Raw genomic sequence first — 23,490 nt, forward strand, 5'->3', positions numbered from 1 at the left:
TTACATTCCGTTATGTGTTAATTTCACGATGAGAAATTTAAAAAAATATATTGCTTGATGCTTTTTTGTCTTATTGAAGCTTTGGAACTAAATTAAATCGTATTATTTTTTATTGAGTTACCATTCAATTAACCCTTTCTCTAAATATTAGTATTTTGTGCGGAAGCGAACAGTACTGATATGTTTTAACCTGATATAGAAAATAAAGACATTGCTTTAAAACTGGATATTCCAAAAACGAAGTTTGAACAAAACAGTTTTTTATCTGCAAACTGCACCTAATGCTGTGACGATTTATCAACAATAAACAGCTTTTTCGCTGATAATACGGAAAATGCCGACATCATCAAATTAGTAAATAATAAACATATTATTTCGGTGTCTCTTCCAGTTCGCATCATTCGACGGCATTGGGGTGCACAGCGGGGTTCCTACCCGCACCACACCAACACTGACACCGACCACGTTAAAGAACATCGAGCAGACGTTCATGGAAGCAACGAGCGACACGCAGATAAATTTACCATACCAGGCAGGATTCGTGCCACCTTCCTATCCGATGGAGGATCACAGTCAAGACGAGGGTGTAAGCCAAGAATCGCTTAGCTCAGCCTCAAACGGTTCCTGGCACGTGTCGGGCTCGCACCACGGTTACACCGGTGACGATCTCGATTCGAAATCATCGGCATCATTGGAACAACCCTCTTCCACGCGCACGCGCAGCCGTCGATCTGGCTTTGGAACGAGCGCAGATGATAACGCGAAAAATGAATCTGGTTTGATGGAGGCTGGGAGTGCGTTTTCAATTGGTTCATCAGCTGGTACGACTTCTGGTACGGGGTCACGCAGTGGTGGTGGAAGACGAAATGTGGGTGGCCGACGTCCCCACAAGCCTTCTAATCTCACGCCCGAAGAGGAGGAGAAGCGCCGTATTAGACGCGAGCGCAATAAACAAGCTGCGGCACGGTGTCGAAGACGACGCGAGGATCATACGAACGAACTGGTGGATGAAACGGATCAACTTGAAAAGAAGCGTCAATCTTTGGCACAGGAAATTCAACAACTGCAGCAGGAGAAGGATGATTTGGAGTTCCTACTCGAATCCCATCGAGAGCACTGTCGCTTGCAGGCTCGCCGCAGCAGCCCCATTGACCTGAAGCCAGCGGAGCTTGAGAACATTGCTACATTTGTGCTGCCAAAGATCAAGACCGAACCCGAAGAAGAATTTGTCCATCAACAGCATAACCAACAACCAAATCAGCTTAAGGAACATCACGTCACTGATGCCGCTGAACATGGGACACCTTCCAAAAAGTAAGTGTCTTCGCAAAAAGTAAGTGTTTCCAAAAGGCTCAAGGGGCTTCAATCAATTACTATTAACAAACATTGAACTGTTACATAATACGATTTGTTTGGAAAGTTAATAAACACCACTTAACTGCACTTTTGCTTAAATTTGCACCCTTTATATTCAGTCGTAAACAAAAAACAGCTACAACTAAAATTTTCAATGCACATGGCTGCATCTTTATTCCAACGGATAATGTGGCTGTTTTTGTAATGCGAACTGTATTTTATTTTACTATATAGCTGCACATTGGAATTGTATTTTTCATAAATTTCTTTCATTTGCTCTATTACAGACTTAAACTTTCGAACGTACATAGCGATAGTCTCGAGACACCGACACCAACCAGCAGTGCCTTTGCTCCTCTTGTAGGTGTTGGACTCGCGGGCAATAAATCATCAGCAATTATTGGAAATACTGGCCGTCCAACACGTCCGGATAGCTTGGATGTGAAATCTGCTGCACAATATCCTTTAATCACTAGGGGCGATGCGGGAGGACCCGTGGGAATCTCAACTCCCTCGAGCGGTTTGTTTAACTTCGACAGCCTGATGGAGGGTGGAACTGGGCTCACACCGATTGCAGCCCCGATCAGTTTCCCACCGAATAGAAATCCACTGGAGCTTATCACACCGACCAGCACAGAGCCATCGAAGCTATGTAGTCTATAGTGTAATATTTATATAGTGCACTAACGCCATATACTGATTACATCCGCCCAGTATGGAATAATATGACTTGTTGCGACCCTATATGGGAATCATTTCTCTCCGAACTAAGTGCAATTTCTTAATCGGCGCCAACAAATCCTTTCACATAGTACTTTTGGCTGTATTGTTTAAGAAATTTTTATCTCCCAGAATAGTATAATGTTTTTTAGACCTTGCAAATTGGAATAATTGAGAGTAGATACATAAATCGAGTAAGACGTCTATCTGATTAAAGCTTTCTAATGATAAACTTGGCATATAAATTTGCACACTTTTCGGAAAAACTTATTGCAAATGAGTTTGAAAAATAAGGACTATATTTGCGTTATTTATTAATAGTTTACAAATATTCCTATTCACCCATTCCTATGCTGGTGTTAGAATGTTGTTATTAGCTTCCCGTTACTGTTGCGTTTGGTTTGCACCCAATCTTCCAAGCCAGACCAAAGAGCAAAATGTAGAAACAAGTTAGGAAACAAAAAATCCAACAATTTGATAAATTATTTGGCACAGTATAAAGAAACACATAAATGATTTTATTGTTACTGATGGTTTTTCAATTTGCATAAAAGCTCAATTGTTTAGCTTTAAAAAAAATCGCGCCATTTGATTCAATTCTTTCGCTTTCCATTACTTCGATCGAGCTCCAATCTTTAGCTGGCAGCAATACGCTAAATTTTTTTTCGTTAAGCTTCAAGAGATAGGAATAATTTACATCAAATCAAACATAAAAAAACGTTATACAATAAAGTTATGACACCAGGAAGGAATTCTAATCTTTTAGATGTATCGATGTATTGCGATATACGCAACGAATAGTGAGAATGGTGATGTAAAATAAGTAACATAGTTTATTTCGGAATGAGTAAAATATGAAAACAAAAAAAGAGGAGTGACCAACTCAAATTTTTCTAAATGTCACACTGTGGCTATTTTCCAGCATAATGTTTTTTTTTCACAGGTGTGATTAACATTCTGACAATTGCAGATTTAGAAACATTTGGTACACACGCGTTTGAAAAAGCATTATCATTTTAAATTACATGCAGTTCGATGAATATACCAGAAAATAGAAACGCAAGCAAAAGAGACATTTTTAATGTTCGTGAACTGTTTCCGCATTTGATTTTTATTTTGAATTGTATTCCAACATTTAAACAGTAGTGTAAATATATATTGTATGAAAAGATGAAAAAACATAAGTGATAGTTAAAACCAGGCAAATTTAATGTAAATGCTAGACGGATTAAATGCCATGCATGATTGTGGCACAGGATGATATAGAGTAGATTTTTACAAGTGTTTCTCTAATTTTTAATCTATATTATACAATTATGACAATTAGGTTGTGTTATTCTGACTACTACGGATGCATTACCTGAAACGATCCAGTGTGATCTCTGTGAGGAAATTGTAAAATTAATTTGAAAAAATCTATTCTAATGAACTACATGAGACACATAGGATGGATCCAGCATTATGTAGCAGAAAAGTCAGATTGATAATTTTTGTTTTTGGCTCAAATGACAAATCTGGAACGTGAAATAATCTAATAAAAATGAAATTTGACGAAGAATATGGAAGCTTTTATTAAGAAAAGAATGATAAATTGAAAAACTACACAATGATTAATATTCTAAATAAATAGGTGATGTAAACTGATTCATTAATAAGAAAAAAGAATTAAAAGGTAGTATGGTTCCATTTCAATTTATAAGCATCTTTTAATACAATTGCTTATACAAATTTTCACACCTTGCAATTAAATTCATTAGCAACAATGAATAATTTACTCCCTCTTTATTATTCAATTTAGAGACGAGTCGAATAAATGTCTAGTTCAACTGTTATAATTATAATTATTCGTGTGTTGAAGCATGCGCAATTGAAATAAGAGTACATAGGTATGATTTTTGTTTCTTGTGTGCTGAATTACCTCCAAAATTATTGGATTGTGGTGGCAATTTATTTTAGGAGCTATTGAAATAGTTTTTTTTATGCAAAAAAGGGCCAAGGCTGTATTGCTAGCTGTGTCAAATTGTGTAGCGATTGAAGCTTTCCTTCGTTCTCCCTACACGAGTTGATGTTTGGACTATACCTTAAAATTCCTTGACTAGCTAAACCCACCTGTTAGATATTCCGACGATACTCATTGACTAATTGAGCACGTTGTCAAATGATGCATGTTGGATGGTTGTAGACGGTTGAAGAGTGTAGATATTTGATGTAAATTTTCAACTTCAACACAGAACACACGTTCTTAGCCTACTCAACCTATTCGTGAATGAATGAGGATCAATTTTTCAAACTTACGAAACACTCCTACTTAAGATATTGAATCACATTTTTTTCATTTTTGGTTCATATCAGATAGAAATCAAATCAACCGCAAGATCAAATCGTTTTTAAAGGGACTTTGGTACCTCCATCCATTGCAGCAGAAACCTTCAATACTATCATGAAAAAATGAAAACCGGATCTTCTGTATTGATCATGTGTAGGATCGTATTGTTCAGAAAAGCGAAATTCGTGCTGCTTCATAGTAGTTGGTCATTTCTTTCTTGTATACAAAACAACAGGAGCTGATTGGAATAGTTCTCTATTAGAAGTCGAAAAGGTATGCAACAATAAAAGAAAAATTTACAACATAGTGATCTCGAAACAACCCAAACAAAAAGCATTTTAATAAAAAGCGCAAATGAATTGTTTGGTAGTTTTCGATTTCTGATTTTCACCTTTCCGGCCAGTTCGGACCAAATTATAGCATTTGGAAAATGCGATTAATTACAGTATTTTTGCTTTATTGTTTTTCACTTACGCTGGTTTAGTTTTTAAGACGTTGACGTGGTCGTGCACTGTTACTTTTAAAAGTTTGCTAAGGTGCTTGATTATTAGATTTTAATTTTACTCTATCTATGATTTCGTCGAATCGATTACTCTACCTATCTAGAATTGATTCATCCAATGCGATGTTTAGACGCATCATTGAGCATGACAGAGCCCAGAAGGGTGGGGAAGGGGGTTTAATAACCACAAAAGGAAGTCTTGCCAGTACAAAGAAATGTCAATGAACGACAGGAAAAGAACATGGTCATTTTTTCCTAAAAATGGATATGCAATAATAGAAGCATTAGAATGACTACTGATAGCGCACCCCAGTAATCATGGTAATGATATTTTTTCGCAAAGAAAATGTTAATCAAGCAACTGCAAAAGGAAATTTTAGACAAACGATTGTTGATAACATTAGTACAAACTGAATATATCTTTTTTCTAGTGAGATTTACAATTCAGTAGAAGCTTTCGTGTTTGGACCGATGCAGTATCAAATGTCTTGGATGATGGATACGGGCCAAAACACACATAACAGGTATAATGTGACCATCTTAATGCAAAAGTTGATTATAGGTAAAACAAATGTTACTAATGGAAGCTACCTTTGTATGACTTAGGTAACTTCTTCATCGCAAGCATGATTTATAAAGGTGAGTCTCGAGTTTGTAATACACGTCTACAAACCCAATACCAATGGAAGGAATAAAAAAAACTTTTCAATTAACTCTCACTCGTTCTTTTTTTGTTAATTGTATTCAATGTAAATTTGAAATGGAAGCAACTAAGTAATACTATGATAGCGAGCCATTGTAACTTATGGATACCGATAGATTTTGGCCCCTGACTGCTTTGTTCAGCGAAGTGGAACTGTCTTAAACAAAAATACCAATGTTTTTCTGGTGACATCGTTAAACTATCGATAGGCAATTATTTTCTCCTGCCAGCATCTACCCTTTTAAAGGGCAAGCATGGAAATATAACGGAGTACGAAACTTTTTTTTTTAACTTTGTCCACATTTACGTAACTACCAATTAAGAAGATTGCAAATATTTTTAATGATAAAAAAGGGCGTGAGGAAAAACTCATTTCTAGTAAACATGCAGGAGCAGTGTGAAGCCGCTGGAACCCTTGTCAGATCCTTAACTTTCAGCGAAAACATCTCCAATTGCAAAATCATTGATCTATTCGACCATGTTAAACCAATTCTGACGCTATAAATTCGTACATTTTCTATTAAAGCTATTCACTTGTCTTGACGAAATTTATTTGTTTGCCGTTACGTGCATCTTGTTTCACGGTATATTTTAAATGTTTGTTACATATATTCTGCTTACCGTTCCGAGGCTAAACCATTTGCGATCGATATCAGATCGAAACATCTGATGTTGAAATGGTGATTTGTTTTGCATTTAAATTTCCTTTAGAATCCAATCTAATACCTAGCAAAGTTGGACAAAAAAACACACGCACTCGGGAAACATTATGTGGAATGAAAACTATAAAACTCGAAGTTGTTATACGTTGGTATGATTATTACTCATTGTCATTACTCTTTACGCTTCAGAAGACACACATACACACGTTCAGTATGATGAGTATCCAATTTTGTATATATGAAAGACCGGTACACCCGTTGCATTGTTTAAGGAATTTAATAACAACAAAAAACCCAAGGGAAGAGACAATATCACCGATCACCGAACATTGCACCGGATGATTGCATCGTATAATTCTGGGGCTTATGAAGATCTTATTATTGTTATCATCTAAAAAGGCTTTTACGAGAATTTCGAGTTTTCTTTTTACCTTCGTTACGCTTCACACTGTTCCGTACAGAAAGCGCAGTCTTTTTGCACCACACACCTACTAACTATTTTTGTTGTTGTTAATTCAGTTTGGTATGGTGTGGTTTTGCATTGCTAGTAATGTTCTACTGCTGTGCAGCATCAATCTTATGCTCTTCGGCCAGTCATTACAGCAGGACCTATTTTAACCGTATAGCAGTATTAGCCGACGCAAATCGTATTTCCTGCCATATTTTAGACATCTAACATCGTCCACGATTTAACCAAATGTAACGACCATTTGTATTCACGCGTTACGCAACATATAGTACACGTTATCTGGGTGAGCCAACAGGACGTTGTGCTTTCGGATTAAATTTTTTTGGCACCTAACTTCATTGGACCACCGCCAGAACCAGTACGGGCAGCTCTCTTTGCCTCCAATTCGCGTTGCCGCTGCATTTTCTTCTCTTCGCGCTTACGACGCGCCTCGTCCATTTTCGCGTTACCACCTGCGGCATATGATAGCAAAGATAAGAAAAAAACATAAATAAGCTCAATGAAAAATATTTATATATTTTTTATGTAAGTATATTGAACAGGAAAATAATAGAAATATCACAAAGAATAATAGAAGCTAGAGAAATAACGTTTACAAACAAATAATTTCCACAATCGACATGGCATGTCTAGTAACATAATGAAGGGCATATCAACGCAAAGATTATATAAAATAATCCATCGGTTTGACTTTACTTCTATTTAGCTCATAATTTACATTATTTATTATCATTTTAATTTCATATCATGGAGTGTAATTTATTGCAATAAAATCTCTTGACTATTTTATTGACTATCTAAATGAATTTAGATAAAAAAATAATAAAACGTCGAAGCAAAATTGAAATGCCAATATATGTTTAAAATAATAAAGATAAACCAATATGAATACAATCAAAAATCAAATAAACAAAAATCTGAACCTATTAAAATCAAAATTGAAAACAACAATAGAGGGAATGAATGTACGCTACCATTAACAAGGTGAGTAGCAATTTCTTGCGTTTTTTATGTTTGCATAAAGAAAAGGTGTAAGAATGCATTTAAAACTTTTCTTTCGTTGAGGCTTCGAAAGATTGACGACGAGACGACAACGATGGTGATGATGATGGCGATGAAGATGAATGTGTGGTGGATGACTGACAGCAATCTATTAAGTAGGAATTATTGCATCCGGAAGCATCTCAGTAACCCTTCCTTCGATTGTGAAAATGATTTCGCCGATGCAAATTGTGCACGATATCATCTGGGCACGGATTCAACGGGTTTTATTGTGGCAAAAGAGAGCAATACGGAGGATTCATGAAGAGAAAGATAATTAAACGATAGTATTATTGTCAATCAATCGTTTCGTATGATAAATGCGAACAAATATTACGCGGTAAAATGAATAACACACGCAAGTTACAGACATAAAGAGAAAAGAGACAGAGAAAAGACAGAAAGAAACATATTATACACTAAGGATAGGACTTTTAAATCAATTCCTGGATGGAACACGGTATGTTCGGTATGTATTAAGTCGGTCTGGATCGGAGTGTTTAGTGAAATAGGTTTAAATTGATGTGATATTCAAATCTTGTTCAAACACTCACCCGCACTTGGTTCGTCTAGTGATTCAAATTCTCCGTCGCCCCAGCCATCTCCCGCACCTCCACCATTGTTCCAACCGGTCAGTTGATTGCTGTTACTGCTGCTAGTGTTGAGTAGGTTATTCATGTTCTTAAGAGCGATCATTTTACTAGGACTGCTGATATGATTCGCCATGGTGTTGATGGTATTGTTGTTACTGTTGCTAGTATTGGTACTGGCACACGTACTGCTACTACTGCTGTTGTTGCTACTTGCTTTTACTGTGCTGTCCGTAACAGACGAGTTGGTTGTATTGTTTGTTGTGCTATTGCTACTGCTGCTGCCACCCCCACCGCGACCCATATTGAAAGAACCACCACTGCTGCTGTTGTTGATCGAGGACACAAGGTTAGGTAAAATTGCAGACGGGTTAGCCATGTGTGACGCTTCCTTCTGCTGTGCCTGATTGTGTTCATCTTCGTCTTTCTCGTTCAGTTCGGTTTCATGCTAACAAATTAAATGGATAAATGCATAAATAAACACTTTAAGAAGTGGGTATACAAAATGCCAAGCTAGACGTACCGGATCTTCTTCAAGGCTTCCCCAGTCTTCATTATCCCAACCATCACGCATATCGTTTACACTACCGATCATGTTTAGGTTCTGATTTAGTTGATTGGATGTACCTGCCATTGGACTGCTTGGATCTTGAGAAGTCTGTCAAATAGCGATAGAAATGAAAAAAAAAAAATATATATATACATAAACATATTGATAAGTTTCATAATCATTATATCGTTATCTGTCATTGGTTGTCGTAGAACATTATTACTTACATCCATATCGCCCCAGTTTTCTTGGTCCCAATTATCGGGTCCGTAATCGCTTGCTGAAGCAGATGTGTCAGCGCTTTCATGTTCCAGTGAGGTCATCGATGTAACACTACTGGTGGTAGTTGATATACTGCTACTTGAAGGTTGTTCTGTCAATGCAGGGTAAAATGCGATAAATTGATGGAAGATATCACGTATTAAGTAATTCATAAAAGTACGTCAAAAAATGGTAAATAAAAAGCGGACAATTTTACCAGAGACATAAATCAAACCACAATACAAAAAGGAAAGCTATTCCCAACTATGCACAAACACTATTTTTTAAGTAAAAACAAGGTAGGTAGGTATATACTGTGAACGATAGATGTATAGTTTAAGAAAACAGTGTAAGGCAGCAGTTTGCTACATACCCAAAGAAGCAGGTTTACTCAAAGTTTTACCCGTTAGTGGTGGTCTCGGTCGGGCCGTGTCGCTTTGACTGCGATAGAATTTGGCGGTTACCGCTGTCACTGCCCAGCCGGCCCATGTTGCAGCAGCATTTCCCAGCGACGGCGTTGCTGTGTGCACATCAGCTTCTGTAATGCGTAGTACAAACGAATGATATGTTGTAATCAAAGCGTATTACAAGCTATAAAAATACGACAAATCACATTACTCACCCATACTCTCGCGTAGACTTGGATCTTCTGATACTTTTTCTAATTTGCCCAAAAATCCACGTAGTGTTTTGAAGGCAGGATCGCGTACGGATTTTTCGGCGTCCATCGTGAGGGGACATAAAGCAGGCAAAATACGAATGGCAACTTCGTTTAACAAAAAATATTGTTGTGTAGCCGCAAGCGCTAAAATTCCTGCCACTCGCGACGGTGGAAACGGATCACGCATCGCTCGTATAAATGCGGAGACAAGGACACGTTGTCGGACCTGTCAAAAATATGCAATAGTCGATTAATTCGTGCATCAATTGTGAACAATAAAACGTATCAGATGACTGAGTAGTATTACCTGGGGATGTAAATGCGGCGCAATTTTACCTAGACACACAGTCGTATTCGTTCGAATACCGCCTTGGTCATCTCTTGACTGCAGTCGTGCAAAATGACGCAGTACTTCAACATTCAAATTGTTGTAATTTAGCTTTGGTGCTAAATGAATGATAGACTGTAGAAAAGAAGAAAAAAGGGCGTATAAAGCATATATAAAACAGTTAAACTCAGGAAGCAACATATGCTACCGTTTGAGCTTACTTTCACTGTTTGTTCCCTAATTGTCGGATTAGTATCTAGAAAGCCATGTGCGATTTGGGGAAAAATTTGATCATTCACCACATTGGGCTGCAAATGGGAAATAAACAAATCGAGTTGTTGCAGCAAACGAGAGCGTGTAACGCGATCGGTCGAAGCAAACAGCTTTACTACACATGGCACTATACGCTTCTGATATTCTGCTTCATCAAGGAGTCGTCCCAGCTGCAGTTTAAAAAAAACACACAAATTACTAGAGGTTCGAATCTCAACCGAATATAACTAGATTACCTTGAACATTGGGGCTAAAACTGCAGATCCGGCATCACCATACTCATAGGCCGTTATTAATTGGGGTAGAATTTTGTGCCTGTAAAAAGAGATTACATTGCTTTATTCGATTTGAAGTTCTGCACTAACGTTGATTTGCATACATACTTGCAAACATTGTCAGGAAAGTTGTCTATTTGCGATGTAAGTGCGCTAAAAAATCGCATTTTTTCCACTTTATCCTTTATTTGAATTTCCTCTAGAAATAGAAGCGAATCCACTAAATCGTTCTTAAAAAATCCACCAGGTTTCCGGCATTTGGTAATAACATCTGCCGGATTTGGTCGGCTTATGGGTGCAGCGCCGACAAGCTCGCAATACAAAGGAGCTAACGATTTTGGAATCTGCAATGTAAGGGAAGAACGAACAAAATTTTTAACGTGAAAAATTGATATTAAGCACACTCGCATTGTATAATTACGCCTTCAATGTTTTTCAAGTTTCCTCGCGTTTTCAACGGTCCGTTAAAGGATTCCCATACCAGGCAGCCAAGACCCCACATATCACTGGAGCATTTTGTTGCTGATTTCAGTTTGTTTGCGTCACTCTTTTCCGGTGGATCATAAATTTCTAATGATGGCGGTATTTTGATCGGTGGTACCACCGGTAACTCAGTTGAAGATACGTATTCCAGTCCACCAAGCTTCCATTCGCCTGATGTATTAACAAATACCGACCATACAGAGACATTATTATGTCGCAGGTTACCATCGTTGTTAAGAAACGATAACGCGCGCTAGTAAACAAAGGAGAAAAATAATTATTTGAAAGTGTATTTGAATCACAAAAAAAAATGTATTGAATGTTGGGAAACACAAACATTATTTACGTGCTGGCAGTTTGTGCATTTGCCATCTATAGTATATTTGAAGAACAGCGGTACGATATTGATATTTACAGAAAATCGCGCTTCGCCAAGAAATGCGTGCAGTAATCCCATTGTCAATTTTCTATTCCATATGGCTTACGTATACGCACGATTGATTCACTCACCAATTGTGTAAACATTATCACATATCGATTTGGTAAGAGGGAAAATGTCCTGTCGTTTACCTTAACAGATCATTTTAGCCTGTACCATCTTCATTATACAAATATGCGGCACTATAACTGACGGGTGATTCTATTCAAAAACTAAATATTACCGTGATTTGAAAGATACCCCAGGCCAGATACAAGTCCCGTTGAGGTCCTTCAGCTGATAGCTTGCCGATGTGCGTACCTAACGGCTCGACAGGCTCGGTGGCTACGTATAGTACCTTATCCGTTTCCAGACTATCTAGAAATTGAAGAATGCTAGGGTGGCGCAGAGTTTTCAGTCGCTTTAGTGCGGATTTCGCTAGCTCCAGCTTAATGTCCGAACCATTCTTGATGTCATATGTAAAGACTGACACCTCATCATTGGATCCTTTCCGTTTGCCACGGTGTAGACTCCAGATGCTTTTCGTGTCAAACTGTTGCACTTGTTCTCCGATTTCATAAGGAAAGTCTTTCGAGGAATCGCGTGAGAAAAAAGACCACATAACGCACACAAGAACACGCGTCCGCCAACCAACCGTACGGAAATTCTAATCGGTTTCTATCGGTCCAGCAGGAGCACCGATACGGTGGTGCAGTTGACGGATGCTTTCGCTTCCGCGCTCTTTCACCACTGATAGCACAATCTTTCACAACTGTTTCGCTACGGTACAGCAAGGAAAGTTAATTCTAACGATGTATAAACTATGCTGGATTACACAGATTTTTCGCGTAATGCGCGTATCGTGTTTTGTGTTTTCGCGATTTTCCCTGGCTACGGAGAACATGAAAATTTTCTGTAGATTGACAGCTGGTCCAAACAGCTCGTTTGAAGCACATGGTTCATTTCTCCATGTTTAAAAACCTTTTAATAACAGCAGAGGAATTTAATTAAAGTAGCCTATACGAATTTCTTCTTTACTACACAGTTCATAGGTCATCCCATACGTGAGAATTGGTTAAGTTAAACAATAAAACTTTTTTTTGTCAAACTTCAATGTTCTAGAACGATATCCGCATCTATTGCTCTACTTTTTTGGTCACGTATAAACGGTGCTTACGATTGTGCTTAGGGTATAGTTATACGTAAAACTATTTGATATTAATTTTTTAATCATTAGATATTTTAATGAGCTAATTTAATTTATTTATGCTTCGTATACAAGCACCACATTTTCAACCAGGCTTCATATTTATCATTTAAGTTTATTGAGCTTAAATGTGTGTAATAAATTAGTAAAAATATTCATACGAAAATTAATTTTCTCTTGTAATTTTCAGGTAAGTATTTATCCCAAGTCTTTTGTACGAAAAAGTGGTTGTTTATCAAACTTTATAAACTTTATCAAGTTTATTGACTGGCTATGTATAAAAAGAAATCATTTACAAACCACAGAATATGGTAGTTACTGCCTTTATGGTATAAATAATTTGTTTTTGGCTTGAGAAATCCCAATATGCTAATAGCTAAACGGCAAATTAAAGAAGCATTAGCAAACAAAATGATTACTTATGTTTCTAATTTTATTTCTTTGTTAGGCGAAGAAAATTAATAGGGTATGATATCCACATGCAGATATTTTTGTAGCATAAAATGTACATGTGAAAAACAGGCATTTGGCACATCAAAAAGCTTAAAAGCTTAAACGCATCAGCTGTTGTAAATTTCGCCATCGTGGCGAAGCTTTCAAGGAAACGTTTGCAAAACAAAAATAAAATAATTGCGCACTAATGTATCGCTACATTTATTGCAAGTACACTGTTGTGCTTAGTCAAACTAATAAGCGAATAGCTGTTTTACGTATTAATAATACTTACTTAGTTAAGAATTAATAATAGATAAAAAAATGACAAAAATTAAACCCATTTCAAATAGTTTTTAAATATTTTATTTCCCATTATTTGAACACAAGCACAACCACCAAATGCAAAATATATAAAAAGATAGATAAATGATTAATACTAAGAATTTTAAAACAGTGCAATGAAAAACATCTTATGTACCAGATGCTGCCACGGGGATATATGTGTCTGAAACAGTTATTGCTATAGCAATATGCAACAGCTTACAGAACATAAGAATCTCCGACAAAAAAGTAAATCCAATTGCAAAACGAAAGCCAATGTGATTTTGCGTGGCATAAGCTAGGCAGATGGTCGATCATGGAGAAGGGCATTGAGGAAGCCGCGTAACTATGTTCAGCGAATAGCATCATACCCTCTGATTCGACCTGCAGTCTAGAGCTTGGATTTACTAAGAGTAGCAGCACTGGTGGCTAATTGTCATGAAGGCTCAGTATTTTCCGGTTTGCTGCCTGTAACGTTGCAGTTAATGTTTTTATCGTTTGCAGACTCGTATCGAATGTTCATCGTATTAGCATTACCCGGTTCAAGGGTATAGCCAATCGATTTGTAGAAAGAAATCAGCTTATCCTTGCAATCCAGCGACATTTTGTAACAACCCAAATGCTCCGCTAGCAGATTTACGGTGACAACAATTCTGTGGAAAAGCAGATACAGAAAATTAGTATATCAATATACGTCTGTTTTTTTTTGGGAAGGTAGTACAATTTGCCGAGCTGCTTTCCACGATATGTATCGTCGACGACCACATCTTCGAGTCTGCCTCTGGTTGCACAACCATGAATAAATTTGCGTTCCAATACCAAAGTAGCACTGCCAATGATTTTATCGTAACGCGTATCGACAATCACAGTTACATAGTAGTCACCACTTGCACGCATTTGGGCAAAACGATCTGCAAAAGAACCGAGTTGTATTATTAGTTCATCTCCAGGGTTGATACCGCCAAGATTGATATTATCAGTGCTTTGATATCTTACTGAGGAATTGTGTCAGCGAAACATCACCAACTTTCGTTAGCTGAGATAAAATTTGTAAGAATCCACGGTGAAAGTCGCCCGACTGGAGAGGTCTAACTTTTAACCAAGTCTCACCCGGTACCGCGGCGGAAATGCGAGGATTGAATTTGGCCGGTGAACGAAAGAAGTCTAGGCTCAGCAGAAGGGCAGGATCATACAATGACAACTCCTCCTAATCCAGTGTAATTTAGTTGGAAAAAAGCAAAACATAGACAACTTTAATTAGACAGTAGTAATAACACTGTTCACAATTAATTAAATCGTATGTGTAAATGTATTTTCTTGACCTTGAACAGATTGAATATGAAGGTGAATGTGGTATACAACATTCAATTGGTACTTGTTAATAGAATGCTGTGCCTTTTTACGACACTTTCTTTATTTCTTCATCACGTGTCACGAAACCCTTTATCTGATACCATATCATCGTTACTTACCTCAGACAGCGGACCACCCATTGTTGCGCAAATATTATCCCGACGATAGATATGCAAATATGTATCACTGCTCTTTCTATCCTGGTAGACCTTGGATAATTACCAAGTAAATCACTTTAGCGCATTTTTCTGCGCTACGATTGATTTTCGCACTACTTTTGCGTAGCGTAACTTCCGCTTTACGTTGCCAGCGTGGAACGACTGTTCGGCAACGAGCAGGAACGAATAACCAGTCTAGTTGCAAAACAACTTTCTCTTTGATACACAATTCTGACGGCTGGTAATCAATAGATCAGTTCAGTAGAATCGTACAAATACGGGCTTTGTTTACAATCTAGATATGTCACTTGTGCGTGAAGCTCAAAGCTTGTAGAACGGAGGCAATATACACATTCGGAAAAATCAATTTAGTTAAGAACGCATGTTTATATATTTGTTTACATATTACACTGAGCGCATTTTACATAATGTTGCTTATGAATACAATACGCCGCAATCCTTGAGGGCGGTATTCCAAATTAATTTTAATAATCGTTGTAAGTTTTGTGTTTAGAAGTGCCGGCTTTTGAAGGTAGTTGCTGGCATCACTGCCGCACCAAAAAAGCTTCACACGTCATACGAAAGCACACTCTGCGCTAGGCTAAACGTCAATTTAGAAGCCACGACAGCTGACAAACAAACTCGAAAGTTATTAAGAAGAAATTAAAACTCCTTTCACATCAGGTGCAATTGTTGGAGAGAATCGTAATCCGTGGCATATATTCATAGGAATTGAATCAACTAATTTAACATTTGACGCTATGGAAAGTCGGGAACAAAATGCGGATCGTGTACCTGTGGAGGCTGTTGCGTGCGATGGTGCAAAGGAATTCAAAACTGGGAGAGAACGAATTGAAAAAATGTCAGCAGAAGTTGTGGATTCCAACCCCTACAGCCGCTTAATGGCATTGCAGCGAATGGGGATCGTTAAGGAGTACGAAAAAATTCGAGAAAAAAGTGTAGCCGTTGTTGGTAAGTCGTGAGAGGATAAGCCATTAGTGTTTATATTTTGTTAAAAGAATTTATTAAATGCATATTCAATGTGTTGTAGGTGTGGGAGGTGTGGGCAGCGTAACAGCAGATATGTTGACACGGTGCGGTGTCGGTAAGCTGATGCTGTTCGATTATGATAAGGTGGAGTTGGCAAACATGAATCGACTTTTCTTCACACCGGACCAAGCAGGACTATCGAAGGTTGAGGCAGCAGCGAAGACGCTGCAATTCATCAACCCTGATGTGGCAATTACGACGCACAATTACAACATTACAACTGTCGATAACTTTGATCGGTTTCTCGATGCCATTCGAACAGGTGGTATTGAAAATGGTGCGCCAGTTGATCTGGTACTCAGCTGTGTCGATAATTTTGAAGCCCGAATGGCGATAAACACGGCTTGCAACGAATTGAACCTCTATTGGTTTGAATCAGGTGTGTCCGAAAATGCTGTTTCGGGCCACATACAGTTCATAAAGCCTGGAGAAACGGCATGTTTTGGCTGCGCACCCCCATTAGTCGTTGCGGAGAACATCGATGAAAAGACACTTAAACGCGAAGGTGTATGTGCTGCTAGCCTGCCAACGACTATGGGTATTGTGGCCGGGATGTTAGTACAGAATACGCTCAAATATTTGCTTAATTTCGGCATTGTTTCCAATTACCTCGGTTACAATGCAATGAACGATTTTTTTCCCAGTATGAGCCTGAAACCGAACCCAACATGTGATGATCGATTTTGCATTCAACGTCAACAAGAATTCTTGGCCAAACCACCAACCACCTTGGCCTCTAATGTTCCTGAAACGGAATCTGAAAGTCCACTGCATGAAGATAATCTATACGGTATCGAATTAGTGGTTGAAAATGACAACGTACCGAATAGCAGTAGTGATAAGGTAACGAACGTTACAACTAACATTGTTGAAGGTTTGAAATTGGCGTACGATGCGCCTATTGTAGAAAATGCATCCCAGGTATCAACGCAGGACGATGTAAGCCTTGAAGAATTGATGGCACAAATGTCAGGAATGTGTAAATCTTCCAAGAAAGAGTGAAATTTATATTTTGGTATCATTGTTAACATTCGGATGCAGTTTATTCCATACGTATAGCTATTAAACGATGCTTGATGTGACGCCATTCGAACGGAAGTGTGAATTTGATCTTTTTTTTTATTCTTGTTTTATCACACACATACAAATATTTGTCAATACATGATATATACATACACAAATATATGCATTCTTAATACAGATCCATATTTATGTATGTATATCTATACACATATGAATATATCTATGTATGAATAACAATCGTTTACTCCCCTTACATAAAATTGGAAATAGAACAAAACTACAGAATCATATGTTTTCTGAGCGAATATTTCGGCAGAACAACAAATTTCACAACTGGGTCTGGTTTTATCTTCGCAAAGAAAAAGAAAAAACAACAACCACCAAACTTTGCGAAGATCCGAGCGTTACTGTTCTATTTATGTTTAAAAGGTGATTTAAGTTTAATTTCTCCGAATGTATTCCCATTTGAAAATTAAAACAAAAACAAACGAAACCACTCTTTCTCGCCCTTAGCGCGAGTTTATGCATATCTTTTGGCATGATAACTAGATGGCAGGATAAAATATCATGTCGCCAAACTACTACCGTTAAGACCAACATATGTGCAGTGGAATATTTATATATATATATAGAAATCATAAAGTATTAAACAACATAACGCACATGTCGCACATTCTCTTTCTATCCTTACAGTGATTTTGACTTGCGCTGACGTGGCTCAAGGCGAATCTGGAAGCCTTCCTCTCGTTTCAGGATTATATCAGCCTGTAACTTGAAGTCTTCTTCTTTCAGGTCAGAGTGTACGCGGAAGTTGCGAAGAATGGTCGAGAGGATAATTTTCAGTTTCAGCATTGCATATTTGCGACCTAGAGATGTTAAGGTTGAAGAAAGAAAAACAAAAAACAAAAAATAGTGAACGGAAGTTTGCAATAAACTACATTGAAAATTTTGTTTACTTACCAACGCAACTTCTTGGACCTGCGGAAAATGGCACAAATGCGTAATAATGGCGATTTGCTTGTTTTTCAGGGAGGAAGTTGTCCGGATCAAAGACGTCAGGGTTCGGATAAATTGATTCCAACCGGTGTAGTTTAAAAGTAGCGACAGTGATGGTAGCTCCCGCTGGAACCACCAAATCGCTCGAAGCCAATTTTAGGTCCTGTTTGAGCGATCGGGCGATGATCGGTACTGGAGGATACATACGCAATGTCTCCATAAGGCATCGTTCGAGGTATTTCATTTCTAGAGTATCTTGGAATGTAGCCGGACGGTCCGAATCGCCAAAAATATCGTCCAGTTCTTGAATTACTTTGTCCTGGATGTGTTGGTGTACTCCCATCATCGACAAGAAGAAACTGCTACCGGCTGCTGTAGTATCGTGACCTTCGAACATGATTGTATCGACCTGGTTTTTGATTTCCTCGTCCGAAATTAGCGCACCATTTTCTGCGCTTTCCAGCAAAAGATCTAGGAAAGCTAGACGCTTCTTTTCACCAACATCATTCTCTTCGACATCCAAATCATCTTTTAGGTTAGCAGATTGACCAAACGACAGACCTTCCACGGTACTGGTCTTACCGACATCGCTCTTAGGTTTCTCAATCTCAGATGTATTGATGTCGGTAGTAGCCAAAGAGCCGCGTGTTCCTTTATCGAAAGCTGCTTTCTTGTTGCGAATAACTTTCTTCGTCAAACTATGGATGGTATCGAGCAATTTCACCTGTTTCTTTGCGTATTGCGTAAGATTGAAGAATAGGTCCGGGTACAGCCACATTTTGCGATGGCGCAGGTGTAGAATGTCACACATCTTCATCACCGCCATAGCGTAGTCATAACCAGATTGATCCTGTGTCTTTTTTGATACACCCATGGCAGTTTCTGTAAAATATGATGAGGTATACGATAAGATAATATACATATGTATCAGAACTGGTAAAATAGAAACTTGCAAATGTGTTTGAGAGCTGTGAATAAATTAGAGTTTAGAAGCTTTGCCAATGTTAATATGTACTATGCCTTGATATTAGCTAGAAACCTGGCCTATCTTAGCCACAGACATTTCAAGTAATCTCACTTGCAGATTTAACCGGTATTAAAACATAGATTACGCACCAGATTACGCACCTCCCATGAATTCAAACTTTCCGGACGCTATCTAACAGTGTTTGTCTACTTTAACGCAATTCACTCCTCGCTTCATTCAACAGGATAGATTGAAGGAGGTAAATGACATGCATGCATATTCAAATTGATTGCTGTACAGCTACTCCGTACTGTATGTTATTCCTGATTCTAGACTACATTACAGATGTATAAAATGAATTGAACTGTAGCAATTCTTCGTTATCCAAATGCACTCGATTCTAGTACTGTTTGAGCGACGTGCGGTGAACGGATCAGGTTTGCGATTATCAATCGACTACGGTGTGGCGTCGGTGGGTTGACGATAGCTTCAGTCGTAAATCAAATTCCTATAAATCCTGTTCACATTCTCAAGATCGAGATGGGTTGCTCATCTGACTGCATGTTGTTTTCCTATTTTTGTTCAAGCATGCATGAATGTGCTTTGCCTGTGATAATGATGTTGCAAAATGTACGTGTGGTCCACACAAATATTGATATAAATCCTTGCTTTCACATGAGAATGGCTTCCAAGAGAACCGTGGGTCGAATATTTAGTTACACTGGTTGCGTCACAGTCACTTTGATTTTACGGTAGGGTATTCCCTTCGGTAGTGCCTTTTGCGACGTTTATCGGTTGTTGGATGGGGGCCTTGTAGCTAAGGACGGAGATCAATTCATAAGCAATAGTTGCAACGGCGATCACTGCCGAGCGCTATTGCGGAAAACTGGTTTCATGGCACCCAAAGCCATTTTGCTAATGCAACGGAGAGGAAAATGACAACCGTAGTTTCTCGTCGTAAGATTAGATTGAGAGTACTAGTAGGTTCAGACCGAGTCACGAAGGGGCCAATTGGAAAAATAAGGGAAAGACATGCATTGAAAGAAAGCTGGCTGATTAGGGAATACGAAGTCGATTTAAGAAATCGAGTTTTGTGCAGTAGCGCAACTTTCGATCGCCCTAGTGCCTCAGTGGCTTACTTTGCAACGTACCTTTAGAGGAGATGTTTGCAAGCAATGTTACCACCATTTCAGTGCCATTAGGTAGTTGACTTATGCATGACGACATTGCAATTTTCTATTATGCAATTTATCGATCACCATGAACCGGTGTTGAACATTTCGCGTTTTATCGCGCTCCATGTAAAGCATTTTGAAATCATAAGAATCTGATTATCGGCTGAGCACAGTAAATTAACTTAAAAGCCAAATAATTTGGAAGACAAATTGACAACATATAATCTACTACATGTTTATCTTAGAAGTTGCATAGAAACTAACATTATGCAATTGCTGAGCGGCATAATATGCATGTTCAACGATATGATGATTATGAAGCGCAGTTTACTTACCTAGTAAAATTTCTACCGTGCATTCGCTCATGTAGTCATGACAGTCGAAGGCCTTGCCGTTTTCTTTGAGCATTTTGTTTACAACGAGACGAGAATTTTCGTTAAATAAATCAATGAAACTCTTCAACACGTTCAGGTGGAAAGTTGGTGCAATCAGCTTGCGATGTTGGCGCCATTTATGTCCTGGAGCAAAGAGAATAATAAGGCATTTTTACTTGAGAATCCATGTACTTCTGGGCGGAAAATGTATGCAGAGATGACTTGTGTGCGGTTGTCGTAAGAGAGCATGTTATGTTACTGCGTGAATCGCAATAATTACGATCATGTATCATAATAAATATACTAGCTTGTGTAACGAAATATGCAATGAGCAAGGAATAAAACGAATCATGACCGAAGCCAATGAAGTTAGACGATCATTCACAAACGCATATAATTGTCGCCTAGTGTTGATATCTCATGACTACAATAATCACATCCGCCATTGGTTCCGCAATGGTTGTAGACATGCGCGTCGGCGTTCCTGCCCGCTGGCCCATATAAAAGTCTCTGAGCACCGAGGCAATAGTAATATTTTTAGGCTAGGCTAAGCTTACTAAATTTCGAGGAATTCCGAAAGCGACGGTTGTGGCGATTGTGATAATGGTCACTTCCGGTCCGCTGGTGCATATGGTCTACCGTGCGCCATTATCGGCGAGCGAGCGTTGGATTCGTTCACCGGTCATATATGCAAATCTAGTCATCGCGTTCCGTGTCAATTGGTTTTTTGCCTTTCGTGGGCAGAAGCACGTCAACTGTCCAGTGTCGACGTGGTCGCAAGTTTTATTAATATACTTACCGGTGCTGATGAGAAGTCCGTTACCCAGCCAGGGTTTGAAGAAGCGGTATTCGGGCGATTTGTCAATGTAGACATGACTGCTGAGAAGCAATTCTACATCGCGCGGATCCACTAGGAAGACGATAAGCTTCGGTCCAATCCAAATTTTGATCACCTCGTTATAATCCTTGCCCTTCTCGATAATTGTGCGGAAAACGGCTTTTAGGATTTGGGAAGAAGGAAACCAAGAAAAAAGAATGATTAATCAGAGAAAGGGAGGGAGCAAAGATGGTGCAACAATTTTAAAAATATTGTGTCACATAGGCTGGCACTGTTTTTGTGTCGAAATAGATATCAATATGTATGCTCCATGTGTATGAATTTTCGCAACCCTTAGAATTCGATATCTTCGTGTCGGGAATTTTTAATGTCTGCATTGTCTGGTCGGCCAGATCTTACTACTTTATCGCGCTTTATATCTCGTGGGTCAATCACCCTCGCTCTTTGATTAGGGCTGATTGGGGTTACTGGTGATAACAAACGAAGCTAACGCTTCCGCTTCGTAAAAATTGAGAAGACGAAGTAAAAGGAATGGGAATATGTGAGATATGAAAGGCAGCAGCAACATCCTCTTAGGTTGTGGGGTCTACAAGTGCTATCAATTTATACCGTTTCCCCCATTTGTCGCCTCAATGCGACAAATCACAAACTAGGACTTCCAGAAATTTCGAGGAAGGCGACTCCATCAGAATAAGCATGCGGTCCAACACATCGTAAAATACTCACGACCGACCTGCACTGAAGCAAACATTTGCTATGCCTTTTAACTAAATATGATAAACATACCCCAATTGAGAAGATGTTACTAGTTTCATATACGATTGCACTATGCTTGCATCTTCCAAGTGGTGGGTTATGATGTGGTAAAGTAATTCTACATCCATTAGTCTCTCAGTTACTTACAATGTGAACTGCCAACCAGGTCAAGTGCATTGCCTAACAGTGGGAGTCCTTTTGGACCAGGTATCTTTTCTGCTAGCTCAAGCATGTGGCGGCGGGAGAGCCGCCAGTAGAAAAACCACAACAATAGGGCAGGACCGAGCAGGAAATAGAACATGTTGATTGGTGAGATAATGTTGGCATTGCTGTTGAGGCCATCTGTATGCGCTATCGTAGCGGACATTTTGTAGCGTTCAGACTAAATGAAAGTTTGATCGAAGCTTGGGCAGGAAGAAGGTAGTAGAAGTGAGATTCTACTCGTTGTTAACAAGGTACTCGTCTTCCTAACGATGTACGTAATCTTTCTGTCCCAGCGCTTGCGAAATGTTACTATTTTGTTGCCCAGCACTATCACTTTCGATCTGAGTTGTAGACAACTTTCACAAACACTGAACCACACTTAAAGTATTACATATTACAATGAAATAAAATACACAGAGTTAAAATACAGTTCACATCCACGGTAAAATAGTTTTCGTTATGCTTGTTTCAGTTTATGTAACGCTGGTTGAAGAATTTTATGCACCAAATTTATACCGAATGTAATTGCGAGAATATGTGTAAGACTGTAGAACACTTAAAATAACACAATATTAATAATCCGTGTCTCGATCGTTAGCGATGAATTTGTTCGAGAGGTAGAAAAGTATACAGTTGAGCAAAGATATTAAAATAAGGAGATACAGTTAACAAAGGAAGCTCACGGAGAAGCTCGCAGCCGTTAGCTGTTGTCGCTCTGCTCGAACTACTGTAACTGACTGACGGATGGTCTTTTAAATTTGTTTTTATAGTCGGCATAATTTTCTTGGCTCCTGACAAAAACCGCGTGCTTACGCTTGGCATCGGAGGGGACCCGGCGGCGTCGGAAACCATGATCGCGGATCGTTTACAGAGAGTTTGATGTATGCGACTGTGCGGCACACTCAGGTACAGAAACAAATACATACACGTGGTCGGGAGATTGTTCGTTTGTTCGGCAAACCGTTCAGTGGGGGCGCCTGATGGTGGACTTCCCTTTCCATGAATACATACGATT

General features: G+C 38.7%; 4 protein-coding genes across 10 annotated transcripts in view; 2 read left to right on the forward strand and 2 right to left on the reverse strand.

The window, feature by feature from the left end:
• Window positions 1-3,634, forward strand: part of LOC128307458 (transcription factor kayak) — a 28,510-nt gene extending 24,876 nt beyond the window's left edge. For all 4 annotated transcript variants that reach the window (XM_053045310.1, XM_053045311.1, XM_053045312.1 and 1 more), the window contains 2 exons: window positions 392-1,314; window positions 1,644-3,634. In XM_053045310.1, coding sequence (XP_052901270.1) covers window positions 392-1,314; window positions 1,644-2,019 — 1,299 coding nt within the window. In that variant the 3' untranslated portion in view covers window positions 2,020-3,634. The remainder of the gene's footprint in view (window positions 1-391; window positions 1,315-1,643) is intronic.
• A 1,133-nt stretch (window positions 3,635-4,767) lies between these two features.
• LOC128306676 (cytochrome P450 4g15) lies at window positions 4,768-22,843 on the reverse strand. Of its 3 annotated transcripts, none has more exons than XM_053044256.1 (12): window positions 11,863-12,438; window positions 11,139-11,453; window positions 10,826-11,061; window positions 10,679-10,757; window positions 10,391-10,612; window positions 10,149-10,304; window positions 9,803-10,067; window positions 9,554-9,718; window positions 9,147-9,292; window positions 8,893-9,027; window positions 8,334-8,817; window positions 4,768-7,190 (listed from the first exon to the last, which is right to left on the reverse strand). In XM_053044256.1, exons 1-12 carry the CDS (start codon window positions 12,238-12,240, stop codon window positions 7,051-7,053), a joined length of 2,721 nt encoding a protein of 906 aa, XP_052900216.1. In that variant the 5' UTR covers window positions 12,241-12,438; the 3' UTR covers window positions 4,768-7,050. The 3 variants fall into 3 exon arrangements, with proteins under 3 accessions (XP_052900216.1, XP_052900217.1, XP_052900218.1); XM_053044257.1 differs by lacking the exon at window positions 11,863-12,438 and adding an exon at window positions 11,711-11,813; XM_053044258.1 differs by lacking the exons at window positions 4,768-7,190; window positions 8,334-8,817; window positions 8,893-9,027; ... (7 more) ...; window positions 11,139-11,453; window positions 11,863-12,438 and adding exons at window positions 17,686-17,710; window positions 17,869-18,031; window positions 18,126-19,043; ... (1 more) ...; window positions 21,477-21,674; window positions 22,419-22,843.
• On the reverse strand, window positions 13,624-15,297 carry LOC128306679 (probable glucosamine 6-phosphate N-acetyltransferase). 2 transcript variants are annotated; one of them, XM_053044260.1, is made up of 4 exons: window positions 15,054-15,297; window positions 14,578-14,788; window positions 14,303-14,492; window positions 13,624-14,234 (listed from the first exon to the last, which is right to left on the reverse strand). In XM_053044260.1, the coding sequence occupies exons 1-4, from the start codon at window positions 15,072-15,074 to the stop codon at window positions 14,018-14,020; spliced, it is 639 nt and encodes a 212-aa protein (XP_052900220.1). In that variant the 5' UTR covers window positions 15,075-15,297; the 3' UTR covers window positions 13,624-14,017. The 2 variants fall into 2 exon arrangements, with proteins under 2 accessions (XP_052900220.1, XP_052900221.1); XM_053044261.1 differs by having other exon boundaries at window positions 15,036-15,297.
• Window positions 15,760-17,873, forward strand: LOC128306678 (ubiquitin-like modifier-activating enzyme 5). The gene is made up of 2 exons (XM_053044259.1): window positions 15,760-16,064; window positions 16,144-17,873. The coding sequence occupies exons 1-2, from the start codon at window positions 15,854-15,856 to the stop codon at window positions 17,142-17,144; spliced, it is 1,212 nt and encodes a 403-aa protein (XP_052900219.1). The 5' UTR covers window positions 15,760-15,853; the 3' UTR covers window positions 17,145-17,873.
• Window positions 22,844-23,490: the final 647 nt, after the last annotated feature.

Source organism: Anopheles moucheti, chromosome X (genome assembly GCF_943734755.1).
Source record: "Anopheles moucheti chromosome X, idAnoMoucSN_F20_07, whole genome shotgun sequence".
In the NCBI taxonomy this organism is placed as follows: domain Eukaryota; kingdom Metazoa; phylum Arthropoda; class Insecta; order Diptera; family Culicidae; genus Anopheles; species Anopheles moucheti.